At 42.7% G+C, this 25,510-nt stretch overlaps 1 protein-coding gene across 1 annotated transcript; it reads right to left on the bottom strand.

Moving 5' to 3' along the window:
• Nucleotides 1–1,185: 1,185 nt before the first annotated feature.
• On the bottom strand, nucleotides 1,186–24,957 carry stk11ip (serine/threonine kinase 11 interacting protein). Its single transcript, XM_029446226.1, is given in 27 exon segments — nucleotides 1,186–2,462; nucleotides 2,690–2,916; nucleotides 4,350–4,432; nucleotides 5,663–5,747; nucleotides 10,618–10,799; nucleotides 11,578–11,675; nucleotides 13,235–13,347; nucleotides 15,225–15,477; nucleotides 15,594–15,751; nucleotides 17,653–17,890; nucleotides 18,566–18,676; nucleotides 18,978–19,189; nucleotides 19,280–19,777; nucleotides 20,267–20,348; nucleotides 20,534–20,701; nucleotides 20,909–20,950; nucleotides 21,845–21,934; nucleotides 22,050–22,153; nucleotides 22,536–22,665; nucleotides 22,764–22,835; nucleotides 22,914–23,021; nucleotides 23,132–23,227; nucleotides 23,371–23,445; nucleotides 23,675–23,719; nucleotides 23,721–23,878; nucleotides 24,469–24,536; nucleotides 24,794–24,957. Coding segments are annotated over 26 exon segments (3,636 nt in total). The 5' UTR covers nucleotide 24,536; nucleotides 24,794–24,957; the 3' UTR covers nucleotides 1,186–2,321.
• Between the last annotated feature and the right edge of the window lie 553 nt (nucleotides 24,958–25,510).

Raw genomic sequence — 25,510 nt, forward strand, 5'->3', positions numbered from 1 at the left:
GCTCATTAATTTGACCGTAGTTTAGGCCAAAAGCTAAAGACATCCTGGCAGGATGGAAGAGGCTCTGAAACATTTACAGAAAAATGAACAATTAACACATGGGGGAAGGATGAAATGTTGAAATGCAAGGCGTAATGTGGGCATGTGAGAGTGAGGAAAAATGGTCCCAGATGCCATATCAGATGCATAAAATAGGATTAATGATGTAATAAGCTACACCATTAACTCAGTTTTATGTACCTGCCTGCGTTCCTTTCATGGTAACTACTTTTTAGGGGGAAGAAATGCACTTTTAGGCACTTTGTTAATCCCTAGCTTCCCCTCTAGACAGAAACAGACTTAGATATGAGACATTAAAAGTGTATGTCAAATGCTTATTTTTGTTTTAAAAAATAATAAACTACGACAAAAACGGCTCCATAAAAGTGGCATGCATGTGCTGTGTGCTCTGCCGCTTCAGCACTTATATTGTTGACTTATGTTCAAAAACACAATCCTTAAATCCAACCAAGGGCCGCTGTAGCGCATGAGTTCTTAATACGAATGCTTTGGCGATTATTTCCGCACATATCCTGTAATTCCTCTGGTTTCGTTCACCCTGAAAGAGCCGTGAGGTGTCAACAGAAACCCTAACCCTTTTTTTTTTTTTCCTGGAGATTTTAGGGGCTTCAAACCTCTGGGGCAGCAAGCATCCCCACTGGAGTGTCTTTAAGCGCCGCGGTTTATACAGATCAGCGCTACAACCTGACCTTTGACCTTCCTTTGCAGGGACAAGAAATGGAAAGTGAAAAAGAGACTCAACCACAAAACGTTGTGTTTACTGTCGGACACATGTGAAGAACATTAAAGGCTGTCGAGTCGTCAGCCGTCACTGCTCCCTTGTTTGGGGATCAGCGCTTTGCATTCCTTCGATGTTGCTGCTTTTAACTGGAGCCAGAAGTAATGTAGTGATTTAGTTGCTAACTAAATTATTAATGAGTCACATTTTTGGATCCTTGATTACAGCGAAGTACATTTGCAACAGGAACAAATTAAGTTTTTTGGGTAGATCATTTAATAAGCAAACTTCAGCACTGTCCGACCTTTTGAGACATATTTCTGCTCTTTTCCGGGACTCGCAAAGTTTATTTCACTCTGAAAATAAATGTCAAGCTATTTCTGAAAAAGAAAGCACCGGAAAAAAAATGCATACAAACACATTACTTTTATATTCCATTATACGCATCGTACAGATGATTTTCGCTGTGGTATTTATATAAAAATAAAAAGACATTTTTGCATTAACCCAGATTGAAAAAAAAAAAAAAGCTAACAAGAAATAAATTAAGTTACATTGGTTAATGTCAGTGCTAAATTCCTTTTTCATGATGATAATATGTACATAGATAACACATCGCAGAGTTACAGACATAACGCATGCGGCTGCAGAGGTTCTGTACGACATTTTAAACTGAACCAAACATACAGATTTAGTTGCGATACATCCACCGCACTTATCCAATGACGACCGTGTCAGCTGGGAAATATACACACACACACACACACACACACACACACACAGGTTACAAATCATGAAAAAAGAAAAAACATCTGTTCCCAAGTCTTAAAGATAATAAACGGCTACTGTTCATCTTTGAGAAGAATTTCTGCACTTCTGGTATTGTTTCCCCCTCACATAACATGAAACAGAGACACATCATGAGACCCTAATTGGGGGGGGGGGAAGGTGGTAACCCTAGATGACACCCTCTTAAATCTTAGCCTTTCAGAAGCACGTCCAGCCTCGTGTTGAGCGCATGATGTCCCAAAATCCTGCTCCCTAAGACGGCGAGGAAGGTCCAGCTTAATGAAGGGGGATGGGCATATTTTAGGCTCAGCCTCCCAAAGAAATCCCAACCTAACCTTAGTTCCCAAAACCCAAATCTGCTCCGTATCAGCGTGATGCCACAGAGACTGAAGAACACTACGAGACGCATTAAAGTGCATTTTAACAGGAAAAACCATGGCAGAGGCGAGAGAAACAAGGCACACTCCATTTCAGCTGTAGAAAAAAGCGGGATGGTATCTGGAGGATAAGGAATTATGCAACCAGTGCTTTTACAGGCTCGTGCACCACATGAATGAGAGCGAGTTGGTGGCTTAAAGGACGATGAAAGCAACCAGCGTAATGGGACCAGACTGCACAGAGAGAAAATAAAGACAAACTCAGCTCACGCTCACTAAACATTTCGCAGCACTAAACATTTCGCAGCACCAACGCGCAGATCCATGCTCACAAAACACACACACAGGAGAGCCCCCCCCCCCAGCCCCAGCCCACATTACGCTGCTTTGTCTTGCAGGCTTGTGTGCAGTTTTACTCCGAACATGGCCTCCCACTGTGCTCTGACCCAGGCCAGCAGACCCTGGAGGAGCTCAGTGCTGTCGGAGCGCACACACCACGTCTTCTCCTCTTTCACCGTCTGCAGGAGACAAACACGGCGAGGAAAAGATGAAAAAGCAAGAACATTCAAGTTAACAACACATACATAACAACAGGCTGCTGCTGAAGGACTGTTTGCATGCATCAAACCGTTACTCTTGTTGTCTGAGAGCAGAGGATTTCATTTCAAATGGACTGAACTACTTGTTTTTGTGTGTTCCGTGCAATCCTTCCCTGATTGTTAAGAAACCCGCCTTGCATACTAACCTCATCGTAAAGCTTCACATCCATCCTGCACTGATCTGAAGGCCAGAGGTGGACGGAGCTCACGCAGCTGATGGGCAGAGTTTCTAAGATGGTGACGCTCCCGCTGCTCGCTTCGTCGTTTTCATTCTCCGTCAGGCTGTTTGGGCTTTTCCTCCACTGGTGATCCTCTTTGAGCAGGTACAGGGTTTCCCGGGTTGCCAGGACTGTCAACGGCGTCCAGATGTTCTCTGAAAGAAAAAGACGATGTTCACTAGTGGCAAAAACATGGATTTTTCATACACTGGGCTACTTTGCTTGCATAACATGTTTTCTTTCAGACTAGAGGAAAGAAAACATCCATTTACTTTGTCTATTTGTAAATTCACCAAAAGTCAGCATTAGATAATGCCTCATTTGCATATTGAAATGGTCTTAATCCAAGTGATTAACTGGGGAAGTTTCATGGTGACAGCTAGAGAAGTTTTTTACAATACACATCTTTAAAGGCCGTATTCTCATAGTCTAATCTCCACTTCAGTAATACTTTCCAGATTCATTCCTCTCCGCAAATGAGCACATATTTAATAAGAGGATGCCTCATTTGCACATTCAAACATACAATTTGGGAAAACTTGCAATAGAAAACATTATTGTCTTGATGCAAGTAAGAAACTGGGGACGTTTCACAGTGATATCTATAGATTATAGTGTTTACCCTATTCACCTGCAGTGTATTTAACTCATCGTGCCTCTTACTGCGTCACGGGATTAGGGAACCTTTCCCTCTTGCAAAAAAATGATTTAAGAGTTGATTTTAGCCTCTGATGCAGCACCATCGTTAACGGTCATGAATCACAGACTTTATGAAGTGTCTTTTATTTTTCCCCGTCAGAAAAGCTTCAGTCTTCAGCAGAGCGAGCAGAGGGAGAAGGCAGATCTAGGCATGCTAAAATTACAGCACTTGAAATTCCACAGGAGGAGTGCACAGCTGTGTGTAGACCTTGGCTTTATATGCTTCTGAGGCAGACAGGGAGGCATCCTGCAGCACCGGTGCACATGTCCAGACCACATGCATACCAGTGCAGTCGCCTGTCACTCAGTTCAGTCAAAACAGCACTTTTCTGCCTCATTTAAAAAGGGCAAAGGTTGTTAACATGGATCCTCAATGAGCGCCTCACGTCAGCCGATTCCCACAAATCACATACATTTTATTATTTCTCCCTTTTAGCGTACTTTCCTGCCGCTTCTTATTTATATTTATAGGGTCGCACATTATTGTGGCTTTTACTCCTGGCTTTCTTCCAGCGGCTTCAAATGAATGTTTATGATCTAGTTTATTCTGGCGTCTAAATCCCCAAAATACAAATGATAAATATCTTTAGTTGCATTTGTACGTACAGGACATAATAATAATAATAATAACTCAAGAAAAAGGTGACGGCTTGCAAAGAAGCGTCAAAAGTAATTAGCATTAACAGCAGTAATCTTTGCACCTCCAGAAATCATAACACTTACCATGTTGAGTCTTGAAATCGGATCTTTCTTTTAACATGTGAACATGTCAGACTCCGGAATATATCAAAGTTATTTGGCAAGGAAAATAAAAGATCTTACAACCTAAAACGGGGTGCATAATAAAGTTTACAATGTAGGATTTTTGCAGAATTAATGGACGTGTCACCTTGCAGGACAAAAGCCAGAATGTAGAAAAACTGCAGCTGGCCGTCCTCCACATCTGCCTGGATGTCTTCACACACTAAAGGCCTAAAAGATCAAAAGAATCAATAATATTACACACACACACGTATATACATATTCAGCATTGTCTGTACTGTGTACTCAAACAAGCACATCCAGTGTTTTATAGAGACAACCGAGTGTCGCGGTGGCTGACAGGTGCTGCCGTGGTGTCTCAGATGGAAGCACTTCAACATCACGGGCTCAACTTCACAGTAACTGTGAAGCAAAGGGGATAATTGACATAATAACAGCTGACAGAGCTTGGATTGTAAAAACACTTCAAGTGTGAGACTGTACTTAGCCGCCTCACTACACACGAAGGGGCCGCTTTGTTTTGTCGGTATTTGTTTGACTATTAAGCAAATGGTAGAAGTGAGCAATAAGTGAGCGTTGATGCTCGGATATAGTTGGATGAAGCAGGTTTGGCAGGTTGTGCAAAGTAGCTGCAGTGGTGGACAGTAACTAAGTACATGTACTTAACATGTACTTGTACTTTTTTTTTCTGCTACTTTATACTTCTACTCCAATACATCTCAGAGGCAAATATTTTACTTCATGTAAAAAAAAAAAAAAAAAAAAAAACATATATATATATGTTAAAAAAAAAATATATAATAATATATATATAGTAAAACGACCTCCTTTACCAGCTGCAACATTAAAGTGATAAACACATTAATGCACCAATAATTAGAATTCAATAACAAACATATTATTCTGTTGTGCAGAATGTGTACTTTATGATACCAATCAAACTGCTACAAAGGCATGTTTAATTGCCTGTAAAATTGAAATAGTTCGTAAGAAATGTTAGCCAGTCTTCTCTGACCAAATATTTTCCAATAAAATAAGCACATTCCTTTCAGTGAGAACCTCGAGAAGATTACTCTCTTCTGTTTCGGAGAGAAAAACATACAATAAAAAAAAGGTGTAGATAAACTCATGGGAGGCGACTACAAACTACACCGCATGACATGCATGAGTCAGGATGTGTAGCGCTCCACATGTTACAAATTAAGATGTGGTTTACCCGCTAATTAAGTGGTGCCGTTTTACAAATTGAAGTAAAAAAAGAAAAGAAAAGCTGATTGTAATGAACTAAAGATGTGTGAGAAATGTGCAGCGTTAGAAGTCCCTTTAACTTACACAACACAACACAACACTATTCAGACCACATCTTTCAGCATATAAACAAATAAAATCAAAGATGTCTGCCATTCTCTCAGTGCATCTGGAGTCGGGGGAGAAACATACCAGAGGTGGTGCTGAGGGTTGAGTCTCGTGGTGGAGATGGACTTCAGCTTGCTGTCGGATTTGTGAGCCATCTCACGCACAATTCCTGAGGAAATGACACAAATATTATATCTATATACAACACCGTGGTAGCAACCTGTCAATCACAAGTTAGCCCCGCCCTAAAGCATTCTCTGCTTTATAGTCTATTTTACTCTAAATGAGACAATAATTTACTAATTGAACATCATGCTGCGTCGAAGAAGACTTGAAACTAGAGATTGAGAACATAAAAATGTTTCATAAAAATAGGGTCATTTTCTCATAGACTTCTATTCTATTGGACTTTTTTTGCAACCCCTGGTTAAAGAATGCAAGTTTAAGGCATTTCTTCACCGGCTTCACTTTTCAGACCCAGAGGTTACCGCTTGTTCATCACTGATGGAAAAATACAGATACTGAGTGTTTAGCACAACAGGGGACAGGAGTGTGAACTGCAGCTGAACTACAGATCAATCAAAGAGCATTCCTCAGCTGATGGATCAGCACATCTGTCTTTGCTGTAAACCCCCCCGTCTTGTGTGAACAAAAGGAAGACTGACCTGGAAGCTCTTCATGACTTCCTGTCCTTTGAATTAAGTGTAAATACCGAAACAGGGAGAGTTGCTCCTCTGAGCAACACGGCAGCCTTACAACTTGTGTGTGTGTGTGTGTGTGTGTGTGTGTGTGTGTGTGAGAGTTTGATCATCCTTTGTATAAACTCAGCTGCTTCTTGCAAGAATATTGATTAAAACCCTTATTTGATTTTGACCAACAAATTTGATATTTAATTAATTAATAAGATGTTCAGACTTTATATAAACGGTAACTTGCGTATCTTTGGGTTGTGGACTTGTGAATTGAACCAATTTAAAAAGATGTAAAGATATTTGAGAATTGTGGTCATCTTTCACGATATACATTATTATTAATCCTGAACATAATCAACAGATTAACTCATAAGGAACTGAACTAACTCATTAAGTGCAATTTCAAAACAAATAAGGAAGGGAAATGTATTTAGACAGAGAGAATTCATCAGCCCTCTGAAGATGCATTACAGCTCTGAGCTTGTTGAAACAGCTGGGAAGGTGAAAAGCTGCGTGTTACAAACACATCTCAGAGTAAACGGAATCATCTGTGCTCACTTTCATCGAGGGAGGAAACCTCATGGAGTTGATATTCATAGTTGACTTTTTGATCAAACACAACAGTTACATATCGTCTGTATACATGTATCAATCAGTCGTGAAAGCTCGTATAAACAACGCACTTGTGACGGACACAGAAAAGGGTACAGTAGCCCAAAAATGTCCCACACAAAAGCCAAACTCAACGAGAGACTTCTTCTGCCATTATAACTACGGCGGGGAAGCCAGAAGGTCTCTAGTGTCAGGTGTAAGATTTCAGCTCCATACAATCTGTGGGTGAGAAAATGTTGGGAACACAATACGCCGGGTCACGCTCACATTCACGGATTGTAGCGTGTCATTGAGTGTGACAACAATACGGGCCAGAGATCTGTAGTGTGGCTTTACAGCCACGTCTGAATAGATGGGACTTCAAAAAAATAAAAGGATTTAAAAAAGGGACACTGAAGAAGAAAACAAGATTATGACCTTATCAATATCGTTCTTATGAATAAGGAAGGTGCAAGGAACAAGAGAGTGTCATGAGTGGTAGTTTCCCCAGCATAATCCCAGAAATGTGTTTATAGGTGTGCGTTTGATTTGGTCTTAATGCAACACGATGTGATGTAAACAGGAAGCGTCCGATCAAAGAACGAGTAAACGAGACGAGGAATCTGAGCAAGCATTCTGTACGCAAAAGGTTCTCAGTCCGATACATGTTTGAGATGGGAACATGATTAATCAATGTAAATATCCACAGCTCATTAACAGGCAGCCTTGTAACAGACTGACTCTTATTAAAAACGCACAACGTGTCATATTCTAGCGCAAGGTAGACGGGTGAAACATCGTGGGATTCTTTCATGGTTCATGGTTCAGGATGATTTGCTCAGGAGCCGAATTATCCACAGAGGTCTCCTCTAACAAAAACTAAACAGACCGGGTTATTAAAAAATAATAAAGCAGTTTCATGTTAAAAATCAGTGTTTCTCCAATGCTGTCGCTGATGTTTGTTCAGCTTGTGTCTTTGATAACTTCATGAAAAGTTGATTTCTGGCAGGCAAACACAAGTACAGGCGACTAAATGAAACACACTTAGATCTAGATGTTTTCAGACATTTTAATGGGGAAATATTACACCTTATATCATACCTTGAAGAGTTCCCCCCCTATAGTAACTGCTCCCTTGAATAGCAGGTTAAACTGCTCTACGGAGAGTTGATCCACATGTGCTGTATGCACAGTGAGAAATTAAATGCTAATTAAATTGTAGTGGATTCTGAAGGTTGTCAACAGTGCTGCTGTTCTCTGTCACGTATTGTGAAGCTTTACATACTCTGCAAAAACACAAATCTGTCACTTTGAATCTCGTCCACTTCTGTGAGCATTTCATTTTGTAAGTTAAATGTTGGGTAAAAAGCCTCCAATGATATTTTGGACAAAAACGACACGATCGCCTTCACCAAAGATCTGCGTTGGACCCCGAGTCCAAGTCTCCCACATTATTGGCAGAGTGTATTTTACGTGCCGAGGAGAAACTCAACAGAGCGAGACTCAAATAACGTGTTAACGCGGACAGTTCTAGTGAGGTGCCATCCAAGATCACGATCACAAGTAAGCAAAGGTGACGGGCCGAGCGTGTTAAGAACGGACTTTGTGTTTTCTGCTCTGGTCTATGTCAATACCGCTGCTTCCTCTCGTTTCAGTCCCAGACTCTTTGGCTGCCTGCACCACCAACAACAATGCCCTTGGTGATTTTCACATGAAATAAAACACCATAGTGCCGTTTGATACGTCAGACCGCTGAGACGAGACGCTATGAAAAAGGGGAAAAGATTCCATTTTCCATTTACAGTTTCAAAAACAACAGCTAAAAAATAAAAAAAAGGTGCATTTCACCGTAACCCAAATACACCCGTCGCTCTTAACCAGCACGACAATGAAAGCTGACAAATTAGGAGGAAGAGAAAACAACTCCAACAAAAACAGAAGATCAGTGACACGGATTCTTGACTCTTCTTTGTCTCCGTTGGCCGCAGGGTCGCAGAGGTCTCGTGTTATCGCTCACGTTTCAATGAAGTTGTGTCAGACTCGGTTAGTTTCTGAGCTCCAGAAAGCTTTGCCGGGTTATTAAGCTCTCTGTCTTGCAGCCAGCAAGTCCTCCGTCACTCCAGCTTTCATCTTCGTCCACATGATGAGAGCCAGCTTGGACCGTGGACGGGGTTTGTTATGTTTAAGCTCTTCCGTACTTCTGACAGAATATCACAACAGCTGTTTTGAGGTTAATTCGGCATTGTGAAAACTAAGTCAATATAAACATCTTGTATTGTACGTGTAGGCGTTTGGCACTTTAGGATGCACCTGGGAGCAAACCGCTACTCATGTTTTTTTTTCTGTCTGCTTTGTCTTGGACGATGTCTGTGGTCTCGCTGAAGCAATCTGGAATCATTTTTCAGCACAACGCACCGAACGAGCCGTCTGTGACTTTAGACAGAGAGAAAAGAGATCTCGGAGGACAGAGGGGAAGCTAGAGAACCAGCGAGAGAGAGAGAGAGAGAGAGAGAGAGAGAGAGAGAGAGAGAGAGAAGAGAAGAGGGAAAAGGTTGACGTCTCTAAAATGTCACGACTCTTTGACGTCAGTCAGAGGATCAAATGTGACGATATGGGATTTTCTTCTTTCGTCGCTCGAAACAATGGCGTCTGACGCTCGCTCGGCTCGTTTCTCTGACGACTTCCGATCCAAATGTCAGATGGTAAAAACTAGATGTAATTCATAAATGCTTCAACGCTGTTGCATGCTTAAAGGCAACGCATCGGAGGTGACCTTGATTGAAATGACAGATTTGTGTAGGTTGGAAACATTTAGGATAATGAAAAGATACGAGATTCATATTATAGCTTGTATTGAAAAGCTTACATCGGATGTTTCTGAGCGATGCTTCTTTAAACAAGCGGCTGCATATTCGGAAAAAAAAAAAGCGTACGAGATGCTAGAAGAGTGTGTACGAAACAACACTTTCCATGTACTTCTAAAAAAGATTCTTGCCTGATTGTGTACAAGTGAAAGCTGGACAGAAACCCCACCAGACAGCAGCTGGAGGCTCAGAGTTGTGGAAAAAGTGGGACTGCTCTTCTAATCAGCATCTCTGTTTGCTGAAATTTCAAGGCTTTGTTTTCAGTATCTTGTACCCTGAAATTGGTAATACGAAACAGTAATTAGGGGAAAAAATGCCTTCACTGTCTGTTACAAATGTCCCCGAAATGTAAGATGATTTCCTGTTTTCTGCGCACATTAAGGGCCTGGAGATTGTCAAATTTATTTCCCATATTTTTCCAGACATTCCAGGACAGAGCAGGAGCCCCCGTCTAATAAAAGGTTTTCCTCTCAGCCGTTGGTCCTCCCTTGCAGACACGTTGGTGTGGGCAGGATGTCTGCGTGAACCCAATACAGAGGGGCGGCAGAGCTCTGCGTCACGCAGCGCACATATGGTATACTATTAGTTTGAGAGGGGAGTAGGTTGGGTTTCTGCGGCACAATGCCTGTGAGAGGAACATGCTGTTCTTATACCTGCCTCAGGGTTCAAACACTAATCTACCACGTGCTTTGTTTTTGCTGCATCTTCCTCTCAGAGCGAGGGAAAGTGCTGCTACCAGTAAGTACAGAAGGAGCAGGGTCAGTGAGTTTCTCTCTACCCGACTGTATTCAAAAAATAAAAACTTCCTTTTATACGTTTTTCCATGCATTAAACAGAAAGCATTCCCCCCCCCCCCCCCCCTTTGCTTGTGTTTGGCAGTGTTTCCTTTTACCTGTCAAGAGGCCAAAGAAGCGTTTGCAGCGTAAACTGTCCCTCACGAGGAGGGTGTAGGCCACTCCCCCGTCTCCAAACTCCATGTGGATGCTCTGCGAGCCAAGTCCCACCTCCAGGTAGCTGAGCTCCATGATTGGGTGGCTGTCCCTCTTCTGCAGCCAATCGGAGAGCTGGCCTCTGCTGGGAGGAAACGACGTTCGGCGTCAGAGAGTGCAGCGAGTGTAACGTCACAGGGAGACAGATTAAACGGTTTACTTGATCTCTGACACTCGGAGGTGTGACTGCCAGAACAACACTTTAAAATGTGTTTGTTAAAGCCAAAGTTTACTCGAGGCAGTCAAAGGCAATAACTGATGCATTACCTCCTTTTTCAAGGATTAAAGATATAAGGTCAAACTAATAGATTGACGTCTTGCAAGGACCAAGGGATTTAAGTCCCGACGGTGCTTTGCCTTAGTCATCACAGCATAAGAGAAGAAAAGCTCTTCATTTGTTTGACGCAGGAGAGAAAACATGATAGCAAGAGGGCTAAAACCAGCCAGAGGAGAAAACACTCCACAGTCTGCAGACGCTGCGAGGTCAATGTGTTCTCAAGATGTGACCCAGAAACCTGTGCAGGTTATGCAATATAATCCACATCCTAACCGGGGAGGGTGTGGAACTACACACCAGCGATAAAAGTCAGATTTGTCAGCTGCAGAGTCGTGCCCTCTTTTGAGTCACTGTGCACTCCTGCAGGAGTTCATTGCCCTCATAAATACATTGGAATGTGTTGCACCAATATCTCGCACACTTACAAGCTATGCATAAGCATTCATCGTCAGCAAAAAAACACATAAATACAATATATAAATGCTGCAAGAATGCAAATGCATATACAGTGTAAGCCACCTCTTGCACTTTAGTCTCTCACACCGGGGGAAGTCCTTTCTGTACCCTGTGAAGTGGCTCTACTCACCGGGTTTCTGATGTCATTTCCAAGAAATAGATGCGCTGGTTTGACACCGCCAGCAGAGAGGGAACCTGCCCGGGCTCCCCAAATTTGACAGCTGACATCTGAAGTCACCGGGGGAAAAAAAAAGAAGAAGGGGGAAACGTGACATGAAGCAGGAAAATGCTCATTATATGTGATGGACGTTTTGTCAAAAGAGTGCTGCTCCTACCTGTGAACTACAGAAGTGTTAGGGAAAGGCCTCAGCTTTTGATGGTTATTCTCAACACTATGTTCATTTTTATTTTTATTCCTCCTCGGTAGTGAATACTGTCTTTAACGACATACTGAAAATGAACACTTTTTTTGTTTTTCACCAGCTCTGTAGGGGTTTCAAATCAAACCTCTCGACCGTGGTCTTGCTTAATGTTCTCTAAAACAACAGAAGAAGTAAAAGCAAAGTGAAAGAGCGAGCAGCCCCTGTCACTGGATAAACAAACAGAACTAAGATGAATGGAGCGGGACCTCCTGTTTCCAGCTGTGGTTTGCTTGGTCCTGTCCGGCTCTTTGCTCCTCGTCCAGGTGTCTCACAGAGGAAAAGCAATAGCCTGCTGATTTGAAGAGCTCCCAGGATGCAATGCATATTAAAAACAGGTCTCGGAGAATGCTTGCGTGACAGCAGGGGAGGAAACTACAGAAGAAGAAGGAGGAGGAGGAGGGTTTGAGATGAACCGACTGCGGTCATTCCAGATGAAGCCGCAGCTGAAGTGTTGCAGGTCCTAAAGCTGTCACCACTCATTACGCTGGAACCTTTTTGGCCATCGGGGAGATATGTTAGATGTTAGATGTCTTTTTAAAACCGCGATCACAAAAGAAACAATAACGGCCACATTAAAAACAAAATGCTTCTAAATGTGAGCGGTCACTTACAAAGCAGAGTCTGGCAATTACAGCGTTTCCTGTCTTAATGTTCGCTCCATTAAAGAGAAGTAATGGAGTCCTGCATGAGCATTATCTTCTGCCAAATGTTAAAAACTAAATGTGATGGGTTATTAGAGCTGGATGTATTTCATTTAATAAAGGAAAAAGAGGAGGTCACCGAGTTCAGTTTTTAGGAATCCTTTTTAGATATACAGCTCAAATGTCATAAACCGTTTGGATAATCAGATTTCTCCACAAAGGGCCGCCAACTGTGTCGTGTGTGTTTAATAGTTTGTTTTTTTTTAAGAGTTGAAAAGGAGCAACAGCTCTGATCTCTGCGTAGCACATCGGTGTCCTGCTCTCTTCTGGTACAATCTTAACTTGCTTCGCTCCCTATCAATTAAAATAACCTCAATATGGGGTTACGTTGCCAGCACTGTCAGTCAAACTTTATCCAACCACACCCACAGAGCCTGCAGTGTCTAGTGTTAAACCTAATTAAAGAAAACTAACGTTGCTTTTGGGAAAATATACTGGCTGAGAGTTAGATGGGAAAATCTATTTTCCCACTCTCACGCCTGTCTGTTAAATATAAAGCTGCAGTTATCAGCCGGTTAGCTTAGCTTAGCATGAAGACTGGAAACAGGGGTGGGGGGGGGGGGGGGAGAACAGCCAGCCTGGATCTGTGCAAAGGGAACATGTTGCATCTTAATCCGCACAGAAACTGTAGTGACAATGTGTGTGTGCGACGACTCTTACGTACCTTGAGGAAAGAGTGAAGCTCTTCTTCTTCGTCCTCGAAAACCTCCACATCCAGGAAAAGCTGCAGCCGGTGGTCCACCGCCTCGTAGTCCTCAGACAGGAAGTCCACGTCATCTACAGAGACACATCGACATCGATCATAAAGCGACTGATCTAACGTGGATACCGAACCCAAACGTGGTGCGTGGTCCTCAGCACTAAGGGAAACAAAACGTCATTTATTCCCTTAAATGATATCTCGCACTAATAGTTGAGTTACAGCGTCCTGGCAGAAGACTGAAGACTTGCATATTTCTTAGCTTTTATGAAGACAGATTCTTACTGCAGCAGACAGTAGCATTAGCCAGCGGCCCCACGCAATACTGATGGATGGTTACAGCCAATCAAATGTGACAGGGCGCTGACCTCCGGGGAGAGTGCAAACAGGGATCAGACTAAGAAGGCTTTTGAACCGTCAGACAACGTTCTTTAAAAAAACACACACTGATGTATCTTTAGAGAAGAAAACGAGGGCCTCTGCTCTACAACAATGGGTTCTTTGTGTCCCCAGAAGAAGATACTGCATTGAGTGTCAGCGTTTAGGATGAGTTCAGTGTGGTTTCAAGAGGCTAGATACAGAGAGCTGTTATTACGACTCTCCCTCTCGTTGGACTTTCATTCCTCTCCCATCACTTGCAGTAATGATTCCAATCTGTCTTGGTGCACCATGTGGTTTGTCTAAAAATGGCAGACAGATGTGCGGGAGAGTCGGATGTTGTCACAAGAGATAGCGAGCGCCTTTGAAGGATTTCCACGCCACACAATATCAACAAGATCCAAATACTTCCCATCTCCGTTCACTTTCAATTAGGACTTAGATATATCTTTGCGAAAGGCTACGAAGCTGACGTAAACAGTTTAAACCGCAGGCCACAGGCGCTTTACGATGACCATATAAACAGCGGAATTCAAATCAAGTCATAAAATATCATTTATATTTCACTGCTGTTTGGGCTTCCCTCCAACAAGCAGCCCTGCCAACATCGCTAAGATATTTAGGATGTAAAGAAATCTACGACCGACAGAAGCAGTTAAAGCAAATCCATTAACTGTTTCAGTTCATTCTAACTTTTAACATGTGAGGATTTTCTGCCTTTTCTCAGTTTTATATCACTGAAAATGAAAAGTCTTTGGACTTTTTGGGGGATTTGTCTCCACCAGTGGAACCAATCGATGGGTCCACTCTGATTCATGCTTTTATTTTGAAGTACCATTTCTTCCTAGCTAAAATAACTTTCTTCTCTTTATCTTTTAGAATTCTCAGCAAGTATTGACGTGTTTATTTTAATCAGGCCTCTTCACATGTTAGTTCACCTCTCTCCTTTCCTCCACTCCGTCTCTGACTGTAGGTGTGTGTCGCCGCCCTTCGCCAAGTACAGCGGAGGAGGGAATGTGAGTACGGAAAGCAAAAAAATAATTGTAATTTTTTTTTTTTTTTTAATTGCTTTGCTGTAAACACTTTAAGTGGCCTAATTGTATCTTCTACTGAAACGCTTTTAATGTCTTTTCAAAATATATATATTTTTAAAGCCCTAATTGCGGCAATGCTTTAAAGTTATGTTATGCAGCAGAGCAGTTTCCCCTGTCTCATCACAGCAAGAAGGTCCCGAGTGGACACATTTAAAGAAACTAATGAGTGTTAAGTTGGTGTGTGACCTAATGTCTGAGGGAACATTTGAACCCTGAGGCTGGACCAGTGTGGAGCCGCTGCACTTACAGAAACAGTCCGTTGTAAAAATACCAATCATTAGTTGCGGCCCTAAAAAGAAACTCTCTGCAGTTAAACGTAGCACTTTAAAGACATCTTTAACACCATGTGACCTGGAGCCAGATGAGCGTCAGAAAAGGGATTAACTCCTCTACCTCTTTGAGGAAACGGGAGTGTTTCTTTAGGCTTTTCAAGACCTGCAGATCACCTCAAATAAAATAAAAAGTGTCGAGTGAAAACCCACCATTCGGGGTGGATCTTCCCGCAGGTAGAGCCTGGACTCCAGGCGGTGTAGCACCTGTAGCGGTGTAGCGGTAGCTCCCGGCCAGTTCCTCTTTACTCTGGCACTGTGTGCTGTAGGAGAGGCTGGAGGTTTCCCCCTGACCGTCCCTGATGAAGAAGGAGCTTCCCTGGGCCGTGACGAAGGTGGGGTCTTCTGTAGTGGAGGCAGCCTCTAGGACAGGACTACTGCTGATACTGCCGTCTGTGTAATCGTCCTGTGGCGATGAAGATGAAGATGAAACGCGGGAAGGATGAGATTCTGGTTGAACAATTTTGGATATTACAGCCAAATTGAAAACAGACAGGAGAAAGCGTGGCTGCTCAGAAAGACCTTATTGGCACTCCGAGTGCTCTGGTTTGTATCCAGATGATCGTCCTCACTCTCCGGCCTTGATGAGCGCTGGATGGGCGTACTGCAGTAGGGAGTCGATTGGCGGGCCAGCTGGATCACATGATCGCTCCCACATTCTGGACAAATATTAAGGTTTCCTAAGAAAAATTAAGAAAAAAGGTTATTGGGGGGGGGGGGGGAACGATGTGTTATGTTAATAAACTCTTACGGTTGTGTCATGCATGGTCAATGCGTAGCTTATTCTTCTTCATTTAAACATTTCTATACTTCTACTCCACTTCATCTTAGAGGCAAATGTTGTTCTTTTAAGACAACGTAAGTTATCGTGCAGATTGTTAATACAAACTATAAATCAACCAATCAATTATGACATCATAGCAAGCTACCCAGCAGTATAAAGTCATTAAAATGAGCCCCACCCTTCCCTCGTTATCATCATTATTATAACCCAGGGATGTAACATACTGTATGAATCTGAAATGGGCACACAATACCTTCACTTTTTGGTACTTTAGGTATATTGTGATGCTAATATTGATGTATTTACTGAAGTAAGACTTTGAATGCAGGACTTTTACACTGTGGTATTGCAACTTAAGTGCTTCAGGTAAAGACCCGAGTACTTCCTCCACCACTGACTGTGTGAACATAACAAACAGTACGAAGGTCGCAACTTAAAATCCTCCGCATCTATCATCTAGTCATGAGAACGGTTCAATCACTCTGACAACTCAATGACCTAAATACACGAAAACGGAGAGAAAAAACAAGCAGGCCTTCATTCCTAACAACTAAGGGAGAAACTATTTCGTATCTGCGGGGCATGTATGTCAGTCACCCACAAGCAAACAAATGGCTGAGTTCAGACACGTGCGAATGAAAAAAGGTATTTCTTGCCTGAGACTCTAACACTAACACAAACAAAGGAGCACTGATCCATGAAATCCCAAAAACATCTGTGGAACAAAGCCTGTGCGCAGGCTGTGCGTGCCGCAGCAGGTCTTAATGTTAGGCTTGGTCCAAATGCTGGGAGGCGGCTGCTGGAGCGAAGGGTATTATCTCTCTGCTGCTAACTATAGAGGTGGGAACACTTGGCAATGAAAGAGAAGAGATAACTCCTGGGATGCTTCACTCGAGCCCATCGCAAACCAAACGTTTGTTTTGGGAAAACATGCAGCCCTGTGCACACTACCAATGGGAACCTGATAGTTGAGGAGGAGTCACAAAGTGCTTTGACGTCAAATGATGATAAACATTTCCTTTTTTTTTCCGTCGTTGCATGAATTGGACAGAGTGTGACCTCGTTTTGAGTCTTTTCTCTCCAATTTTTGCGGCAACAAACGCAGCTGACATCGAAGTGTGAAAGTACTCATGTTAGTGGAAAAAATTAAATTGCATGTAGTGCTTCATGGTGTTTTTTTGGTTTTTTTTAAGGGTGGTTCAGAGTGTGTGTGTGAGGCTGAGCATGACTCACCAAAGACTGTGCGTGACTCAGTATGAGGGATGAATCGGAAAAAGGCTTTTCAGAGTCAAGGCTGTGGTGTGTGTGTGTGTGTGTGTGTGTGGGATTGTTTGACATCTAAGGATGACAGATTTAGATATAAACTAAAGCCAACCATCACAGTGCTCGGGCAAGTCTTTCACCTACGAGCTGCGCTTAAAAGGTCATTTTTTTATTGTCAATTGTTTTTACAGATTTGATTGCATTTCAAGAAACCTTTTAACATCTGGTCAGTGACAACAGATCAAAAGCTGAGGATTGTTTTATCCATTTCCTTTTTGTTTTTTGCATCTGTGCTCCACTCTAGACTTATTTATTTGTTCTTGTTATGTATTCGTGCATGTTTTGTACACAGTTGAATTGTTAGGGTGCCTTTAAAATCTTGCCAGGCTCTACAGATTTAATGAGTTACATTACAGTTTTTGTGCTTATTGGATGAAAATACTAAATGAAAACAAAGAAAGGAAATACATACAGGGAGGCAACAACACAAGTGTTTCAAAGTGAAAAAAAACACTTCTCTTTCATCCCTCTCACCTTTGCCGTAATCGTCGAACTCCGTCAACTCCTCGCCATCCTGTTCTTCCAGCCCGTCTGGTAGCATGGCAGCCCCTCTCCTCCTCCCTCTCCCGCCCGCCTCCTCCTCACTGCCTTCACTCTTGAGCGTGAACTCTGCCCTGCAGCGAAGGCACTGCAGGCGAACGCAGCTCGGCCGGAGCTCAGAGTCACGCTGCCGGTTATCCTCCGCCACACGAGTCAGCACGTCGGTCAGAGCCTAGTCAGCAAAAAAAAGTTAGGTTTTTTTTTTTACCAGCTAACATATATTTCAGTCATAAAAAAAAAGCACAGAAAGTTTTTAGCATGTTCAAAACGTTGCAGCTGCAAACTAGGAGCTAAATCAAGCTTCTCAAAGGGCCAAAAATGGATGGAGCTCAAGGATCATTTGAGGAATATATCATAGCTTTAGGACATAATGTGTTTCTGTACTGCCATTAGCAAACAACATGGTAAAGTTGAAGGTTGTGTTTGTACTTTTCACTTTAGTAATGTGTCTGTTTATAAAGCATATGCACAAAAAACGGCTTTCTGTGTCAAACTGATATCTGCCGCAGGTCTGATGTTGCACAATGTGAGAGTGCAAAAGTCAAGGTAGTTAACCTGGAACAGAGTGTGCCGCTGGATGTTTGAAAACAAAAAGGTGTTTGAGTAGAGGGCAGCCTGCGAGCGTGACCGGGCTCGTACGGGACGTCCCACAAGTCAATGGGTTTGGTGTTGTTGTAGTTCATGTGGGTGTGCTTTGTATGGACCTTCTATGTGGTGCATGTTGGTGCGTAGATGAACATCTCTGAGTTTACGGTCTTCTGCAGAACTTGTGTCATCTTATAAAGACACAAGTTCTCTCATGTTTGTTTCCGAAAAGGAGTCAAGAGTGTCTTTGTGTGTTAATAACCTGCAGAGCCTGCTGTGGGTCATCATCCAGCAGGACGTAGACTCTCCTCCTTTTGTCCCTGCTGATGTAGTCGAAATAAAGCTCCACAGCTGGAAGCATCTCTTCTGTCTCCTAAGAGAAAGACAGAACGTCCATATGGTTGAAATTAATATATCACAATATACTGAGGAGGAAACTCATTTTAGTTTCCTTCATTCAAATAGTGACAGGTTTTAAAAAGGACATCTCAGTTTCTCTAAAACCACAGAAGTACTTTCCCTTCCTTTCATCTCTTTCTACAGCCCTCTAGACATGCCGTAGGAATTTCAAAATAAAGGCGAATCTTAATGCTATGTATGGATGTCTTCATTTTGCACCGATGATATTGGATGGATCATCATTGAACCGTTACACCCCGCATCCCTCCTCTCACCCCTCGGGTCCAGGCAGCCTCCGTGGTCTCCACCCGAGCCAGGCTGCCGAGCTCCAGACGGCATCTCTCCTGGCCGCGCTTCACGTCCACCTCCAGCACCAGGCCCGGTTTGATGCGCAGGAACACCTCCCGCCTCCTCTCCCCCTGGCCGTCGCCATCTTCGTCTTCTTTGTCAGATAAGACGCCCACAAGTAGGGGGTGACACAGGTCCACTAACAACAACCAAAGATAGCAGAAAAGGGATCAGATGAAACTTATAAACTTGTTTTTGTAGGCTCTTTGTGTGTTTTACAGTTTTTTACCTCCCAGATCCTCCTCCTCCTCTTCTTCCTCCTTTGTGTCTGCGCTCTCCCTTCTAGCCGACCTTTGGGAGTCTGGACTCGGCCCAGGTGAGCTCCCCACTCCCTGGCTCACCGCCGAACCATCCAACGTGGTGTCCTCCAGGGTGGACCGTGAGCTCTGTCCGGGCCATTGGAGGGTGGACTCCGTTTCCAGGTCTGCATCCATTGACGTCTCCAAATTGGGCTCAGATGAGAGCAGCGGCGGGGGGAGGACCTCCGGGACCTCCAGGGACAGAGGAGACGGCTGATCCCCAGGGCTGGTGGATGGACGTGTGGTGGCGTCGAGGCCGTTGGGGAAGGGTTGATGGTGAGGAGGTGACTCGTTGGTGCTGACAACGGCAGTGATGATAGAGGGGGGAGCTTCATCTAGATGATGTTGGTACCTCAGCCAATCCTCACCCAGCTGCTCTCTGAAACTGGACATCCGCTCAATCTCCTGCTGGTGAGGAAGGACAATGCCTGGTGGAGGAAGAACATATCAAACACACATTATCTGTATTGTGTTGAGTCACCTGTTACAATGTTTTTTTGCATTGTCCCTGTCAAATAAATCTTTTTATAAAATATGTAATTTTCTGTCACTAGGGGTCTCTCAAACAAAACAATAACAAAAAGACATTTGGTGGCTTTGTGAAGAAGCGTGGCATCATGGGAGTTTGTCATTGCAACCAGCTTCTCCCGAGTTATCTGCAGGTCTCCTCCTCTCCAAAACAAACCGACAGGGTGATTAAAACCGGTAAAAACACTGAATAAAGTAAATATAAATATTAAATATGTAGCTAAACGACCAAGATATTAAAAGTGTATGTTAAAAATGTGGCTAAAAACAGACAACCTCAATGCTAAAGCATGCACAAAGGGGATACGGCTACCTTTAACATTTATGTTTCAGATGTTTGGAATGATAATACACAAATATAGAATCTCAAAGATGCTTTTAAAACCCACTATGTGAGGAGGAACGCAGCCGGGGCTGGTAGTCTGCATCACTGGGCTCGGATATACTGGCCCTCCGCACTTTCACCTTACTCTGAAACACAACGTGATTTGAGAAACGTGTCACAGCATTCAGTTTGTCAGTATTCACCAGCCTAGACAGCTCAGTAAACAATAAAGACTGATGACATTTTAAAATGTAAGTGACTTACGGAGAAGTCATTACATATTAAAAAAACATATACATTTTATTTAAACACTAAGCAGCAGCTTTCTTACTCTGGATTTCTTCCTCCGAATGCGTGAGACTCCCACTTCTCCGACTGACATGCTGTCACTAAGCTCCCCGGCACCGCTGGACACTTCCTGGTTGCTCCGTTCTGGTGGCATGGCAACTGGAGGTAAAGTCTGTACCTGGACGATCAGCTGGCCTGGTTTTGGCAAAACCTGCAAAAGAGAGAAAAACCACACAGAGAAAACATGATATATATATATATATATATATATATATATATATATATATATATATATATATATTGTACATGAACATACTGCACATGTATATGTTGATGTGTATTATATTATGCGACAAACCACACTAACTGTCAACAGTTTGCTTCTCTGGGATGATCGCACGTTGATTGAGAAACTTACCGATAACTCAGAGTAGGACAGCGTGGTCCCGTCAAGTTTGAGCTGGAAAGAAAAGACAACAAGTGACGTGGTTATATGATAATAAAAGAAAAAGTAATGTGTAAACACCTTAGAGTTAACAGTGGTACAGAAGAAGCTGTTTTGGAGCTAGACTGTATGTTTAGAAAAGGCTCCGACATGCAGTATAATGCCTTTGTTGATACAAGGATGAGCCAACAGCTGCTGTAACTGGAACAGTGTATTTTCAGATCACAGCTTCCCAAAACCTTTATGTAACATTATGTAACTACTTCACGTAAAATATTGTTTTGTTTTGACGCGACAGTGACCTGTTATAGGGAGAATGGTGTCCCCGTCAGTCCCACTCTGCGCCACTGATATGTCACTTTGCTGAGCAGGTCGTACAATCTCCCGGGAGAAGTGCGTACGGCTTTACGCTACTAAGTTAATTTTGGTGAAACGGGTTCATATTTTATGGAGAAAATGTTTTATGGTTTTCCTTTTGATGTCCTCCGACTGCTTTACCTTAACTCTAAGTGCTTTACAGAGTTTCTGGATAGACAGAAAACTTTGTTTGTCGCTAAAGCAGCTAACAGTAGCTAACCGCAGCTAACAGTAGCTAACCGCAGCTAACAGTAGCTAACCGCAGCTAACAGTAGCGGTAACATATCTATGAGAGCGTTGTATAAGACAATTGAACTCTGAAATGTTAGCGGTGCTAAATCAGAAAATATACTGAGTCGTACATTATTTTGCTTTACGATTTGACTATTTCTATTATGTTATCTACGTGTTTTCTAATGCTGTTTTGTATGTAATATGTTCTGTGCCGCTGTCTTGATGTCTAAGAAGGACACTTTTTACGATGATTATTTCTTGGTGCTTCAGCATCTGCAAGTTTGAATAACTAAATGGCCAGGTTGCACCATTACTCACTTTCTGGTTTGCAGCCTTTGGGGAGAGATGTCGGACGGTGGAGGTGCGGTGGGTCTTCTGGAAGTATAGCGGGTTGCCCTCCAGGTAAAGCTAGAAGAAGACACTCCATTTTACGGTGCGTTTGTCTCACATTAATGCATGTGGGGCAACTAATTTAAGAAAATGTGTCCACAAATGATATACTTGTGTTGATGCGTTTCCTTACTGTGTTGAGGCAATGCAGCAGGGAGAGAGGAGCCAGCTGGGAGTGCTCTAGCAGGAGGTTGTAGGCCAGGTCTAAATGCTGGAGTGAGGACAACTGCTCCACACCTGTTAAATCAGACAGAAGACTGATGATATCAAGCACATGCAGTATAAGTACATACATGTACATAAAAGAAACCTAACACGCCATTCTCCTCTCCTATGGAAACATACATACTAAACAGGTGTAAGGTGATCCACTGCTTCATTGAGTGATGATAAACAATATCCAAGACAAACAGAAGAACTACCGAAACAGCTGGAGGTGAGGAGTCACTGCAGGGATCAGCTTCCTGTTTTTCTCTTTTCTGGTTCCATTGGCTCACTTTTCTCTGTGCTCTGTGGTTTTATTGGCTAACTACTCAGTCTGACCTGACCAGGGACTGATTGTTTGTGTTTAAAGAACATGATGAGACACTCTGTGACGACATCTATCAGTTGACTTTACCGTTAATAGTCTCCAGTTCATTGTTCCTGAGGACGAGTGTGAGGAGTTTGGCCCTGGCACTCAGGCCCAGCGTTGGCGCCCTCTGCAGGCAGTTGTAGCCCAGGTTCAAGTGTTCCAGTTCACTCAAGGGCTGAGGGAAGAAAGCAATGAGGAAATAAGACATTGCCTGAAGCAGAATAAGGTGCGGTCACAAGCAAGAGAACACAAGTTGAATTATAATTAAACAACCTTCAGAAATTCAGCAAGCTCCTGAATCTTGTTATGGCTTAAATCCAAGGACTTCAGGACGTTCAGTAAACTCTATGAAAGAAAGAGAAGGTTGAAGATAACATAAGCTCATAAGTCAGTAATGATGCATCTGTGTGTATGCTCTCTCACTAGTGACTGGTCAAGGCAAACAATGGAGTTGTAGCTGAAGTTGAGCGTGTGCAGTTCCAGCCAAGGCAGTGCAGAGCTCAGGTCACCTCCACACAGGGAAAGCAGCTCCTAAAAAAAACAGACGCATATACATCACTTTGCTTTTAACTCTTTTACAGCCCGACATGCCACAAATACACTCTGTGACACTGAGAAAACATACTGCAAAATGAAAGTACCTCCAGGGAGCTGAGGCTCTTTGAACACGTAAAGACTTCCAACTGGGAGTAAACTCCTCTCAGACCCTCCAGACAGTGTGGAGGAATTCGCTTCAGCTAGAATACAGACACGCAGGAAAAATGAAATGTTCATGTTTTCAGGACAAATAGAGTTTAAGTGATGGAAATTGAGGAAGAAGCAGGAATGTAATAAAAGAGACATAGGAATAATAAGTAAGTAATCCGGGTTTATACTCTACCTCCAAATACTTCAAAGACTTGAATGGGAAGATTTTCACCACAGACTGAAGTCTCACCCCTGGCGGATTGATGAGCTGCGTTTCAAAATCAACACGCATCATAAATAAGGACTCCCGCAGGGGTGTGAGTAAATCGATACGTAAGCAACTGTCATCACTACTCACACCTGCCAACAAAAGCACTTCCTTGTCCAAAATTAATGAGGTCTCAGGTTAAAAGTTAATAAAAGAAAAACATTTCATTCAATTTTCAGTATTGATTGATTTTTGATCACCAGACCCAATTTTCGGGACCCTCGCTCACCTTAAGGGAGATGGTCTTCTGCAGGACGTCAAACAGGAACTGCAGCTTGTAGCAGGGAAGCAGTGTCGGCAGGGTGGGAGGGCAGCGCGAGGAACCCATGCTGCTGGCTCCTCGACAGCAAGTACTGTTCAAACAGCCGGGTGAGCTGCTGCAAGCAGGCCGCCGGCAAGGTGAGTGTGCTGCTGCCGTCCAGCACCAAGTCGCCTGGAGGTCGGGAGAGACAAGTCATGTAACTCTTAGGAATAGCAGCCAATTGCAATCCACAGCAAATAATAACAAATGTTAAAGGAGACATATAATGCTCATTTCCAGGTTCATACTCATATTTGTTTTCTACTAGAACGTGTTTACATGCTTCAATGTTCAAAACACCTAGACATTTACAATATGGGACATTTTAGTAAATTAAATTAAATCACAAGTTCAGACAAAGCGTTGGCTAATACACATGCTTTCAAACTTTACTCAAAAAGTATTGTGAGATAAGTTACATTTTTAATTGACTGAATGAAGAGGACATCAACATCAAACCTCTACTCTGAATTAGTTTCCTTCACCTACCAATTACACACATCTTCTTTCCAATACCAGGCTTTAACGTTATCTGTAAGTGCCAGTCTGAGTAAATACACCCACTGGACACAGAGCACCCTGCTATTGGTTTTGCTTTTGGTTTAATTGTGCGGGGTGACGTACAACCCTAATTCACTTGACACGAGCCTTGGCAACCAAAATCATTTTGTATTTAACTACGCTTGAGGTAATACGTGTCTGTGTATCACACTGTAACATACCGTCATTTCGGAGCAGTGTGGCCAAGCTGTGTACCAGAGAGGACTGTCCACTGTGAGGTGCAGCCATCCTGAAGCGTTTCAAACAATGCAAGATGTTAGCACGACAATATATCAGAAATCAGACAACAGAAATCAAGTACATTTACTCTCTGAAACAGCCAATACATCGCTATTATATAACATTTCTGGCGTATTATTGTAATTCGTGTAACTGTCAATACATTTAAAGCAACGTTGTTTAACATTAGCTTTACACACTCTGCACTTACTGCAGCTAACGTTAGCTCGGCTAACCGTTCATGTAAACTAGCTAAAAACGACATACCTGTGCAGTGACAGCCAGAAAATAGGAAAGCTAACATACAATTTTTCTTCGAGAAGGCAGCACTAAAACGTATTCATTGTTAAGCAAGAAGAAAAACAGTGTCTCAGTGGTAATTTGTTGGTTTCATAGTACAGTTCACAGTGATGTTGACATCTTTTCATCACATGACGACTTGGCTAAAGCTTGTACGGTGGCCCCGATGTACCAAAAAGGATGGTCACTCAAAATAAGTCGCAGCCGTTCCCCTATCCAGCGGTCAATTGTCAAATAAAGAGAATAAATCACAGTTTTATGTTTAGTTTATTCGTGCCTATAATTAGAGCTTCATTACCCACTGCTTAGAAAACACAAAAATGACAAACTAGCTAATGTAAATTCCGAAAAATACCTCTTTCCCATGTTTTCCCCTCCTCACTGCACAAAACCGCTTGACAAATGCTGTCTCATCTTAGAAAATATATGTTTTTAATATTAACATGATATTTAAATTTTTAGCATTACCTTAATATCTAAATCACACCAAATAAGAACATTTATGTTCTGATTTTTCATTGTAGGTTGATGGTGATGCATTTGACTATTTACTGCAGGTGGCCACTGAGTGGCGCACTCTAGCAATGGATCCCAGACTTCACAATCAAGAGATCAGAAATGATAACGTGAGTGCAAATGAAAAAGTCAAGTTGAGTCCTCGCTGTGACCAGGAAAGACACTGAA

This window comes from Cottoperca gobio, chromosome 2 (genome assembly GCF_900634415.1).
Source record: "Cottoperca gobio chromosome 2, fCotGob3.1, whole genome shotgun sequence".
Classification (NCBI taxonomy): domain Eukaryota; kingdom Metazoa; phylum Chordata; class Actinopteri; order Perciformes; family Bovichtidae; genus Cottoperca; species Cottoperca gobio.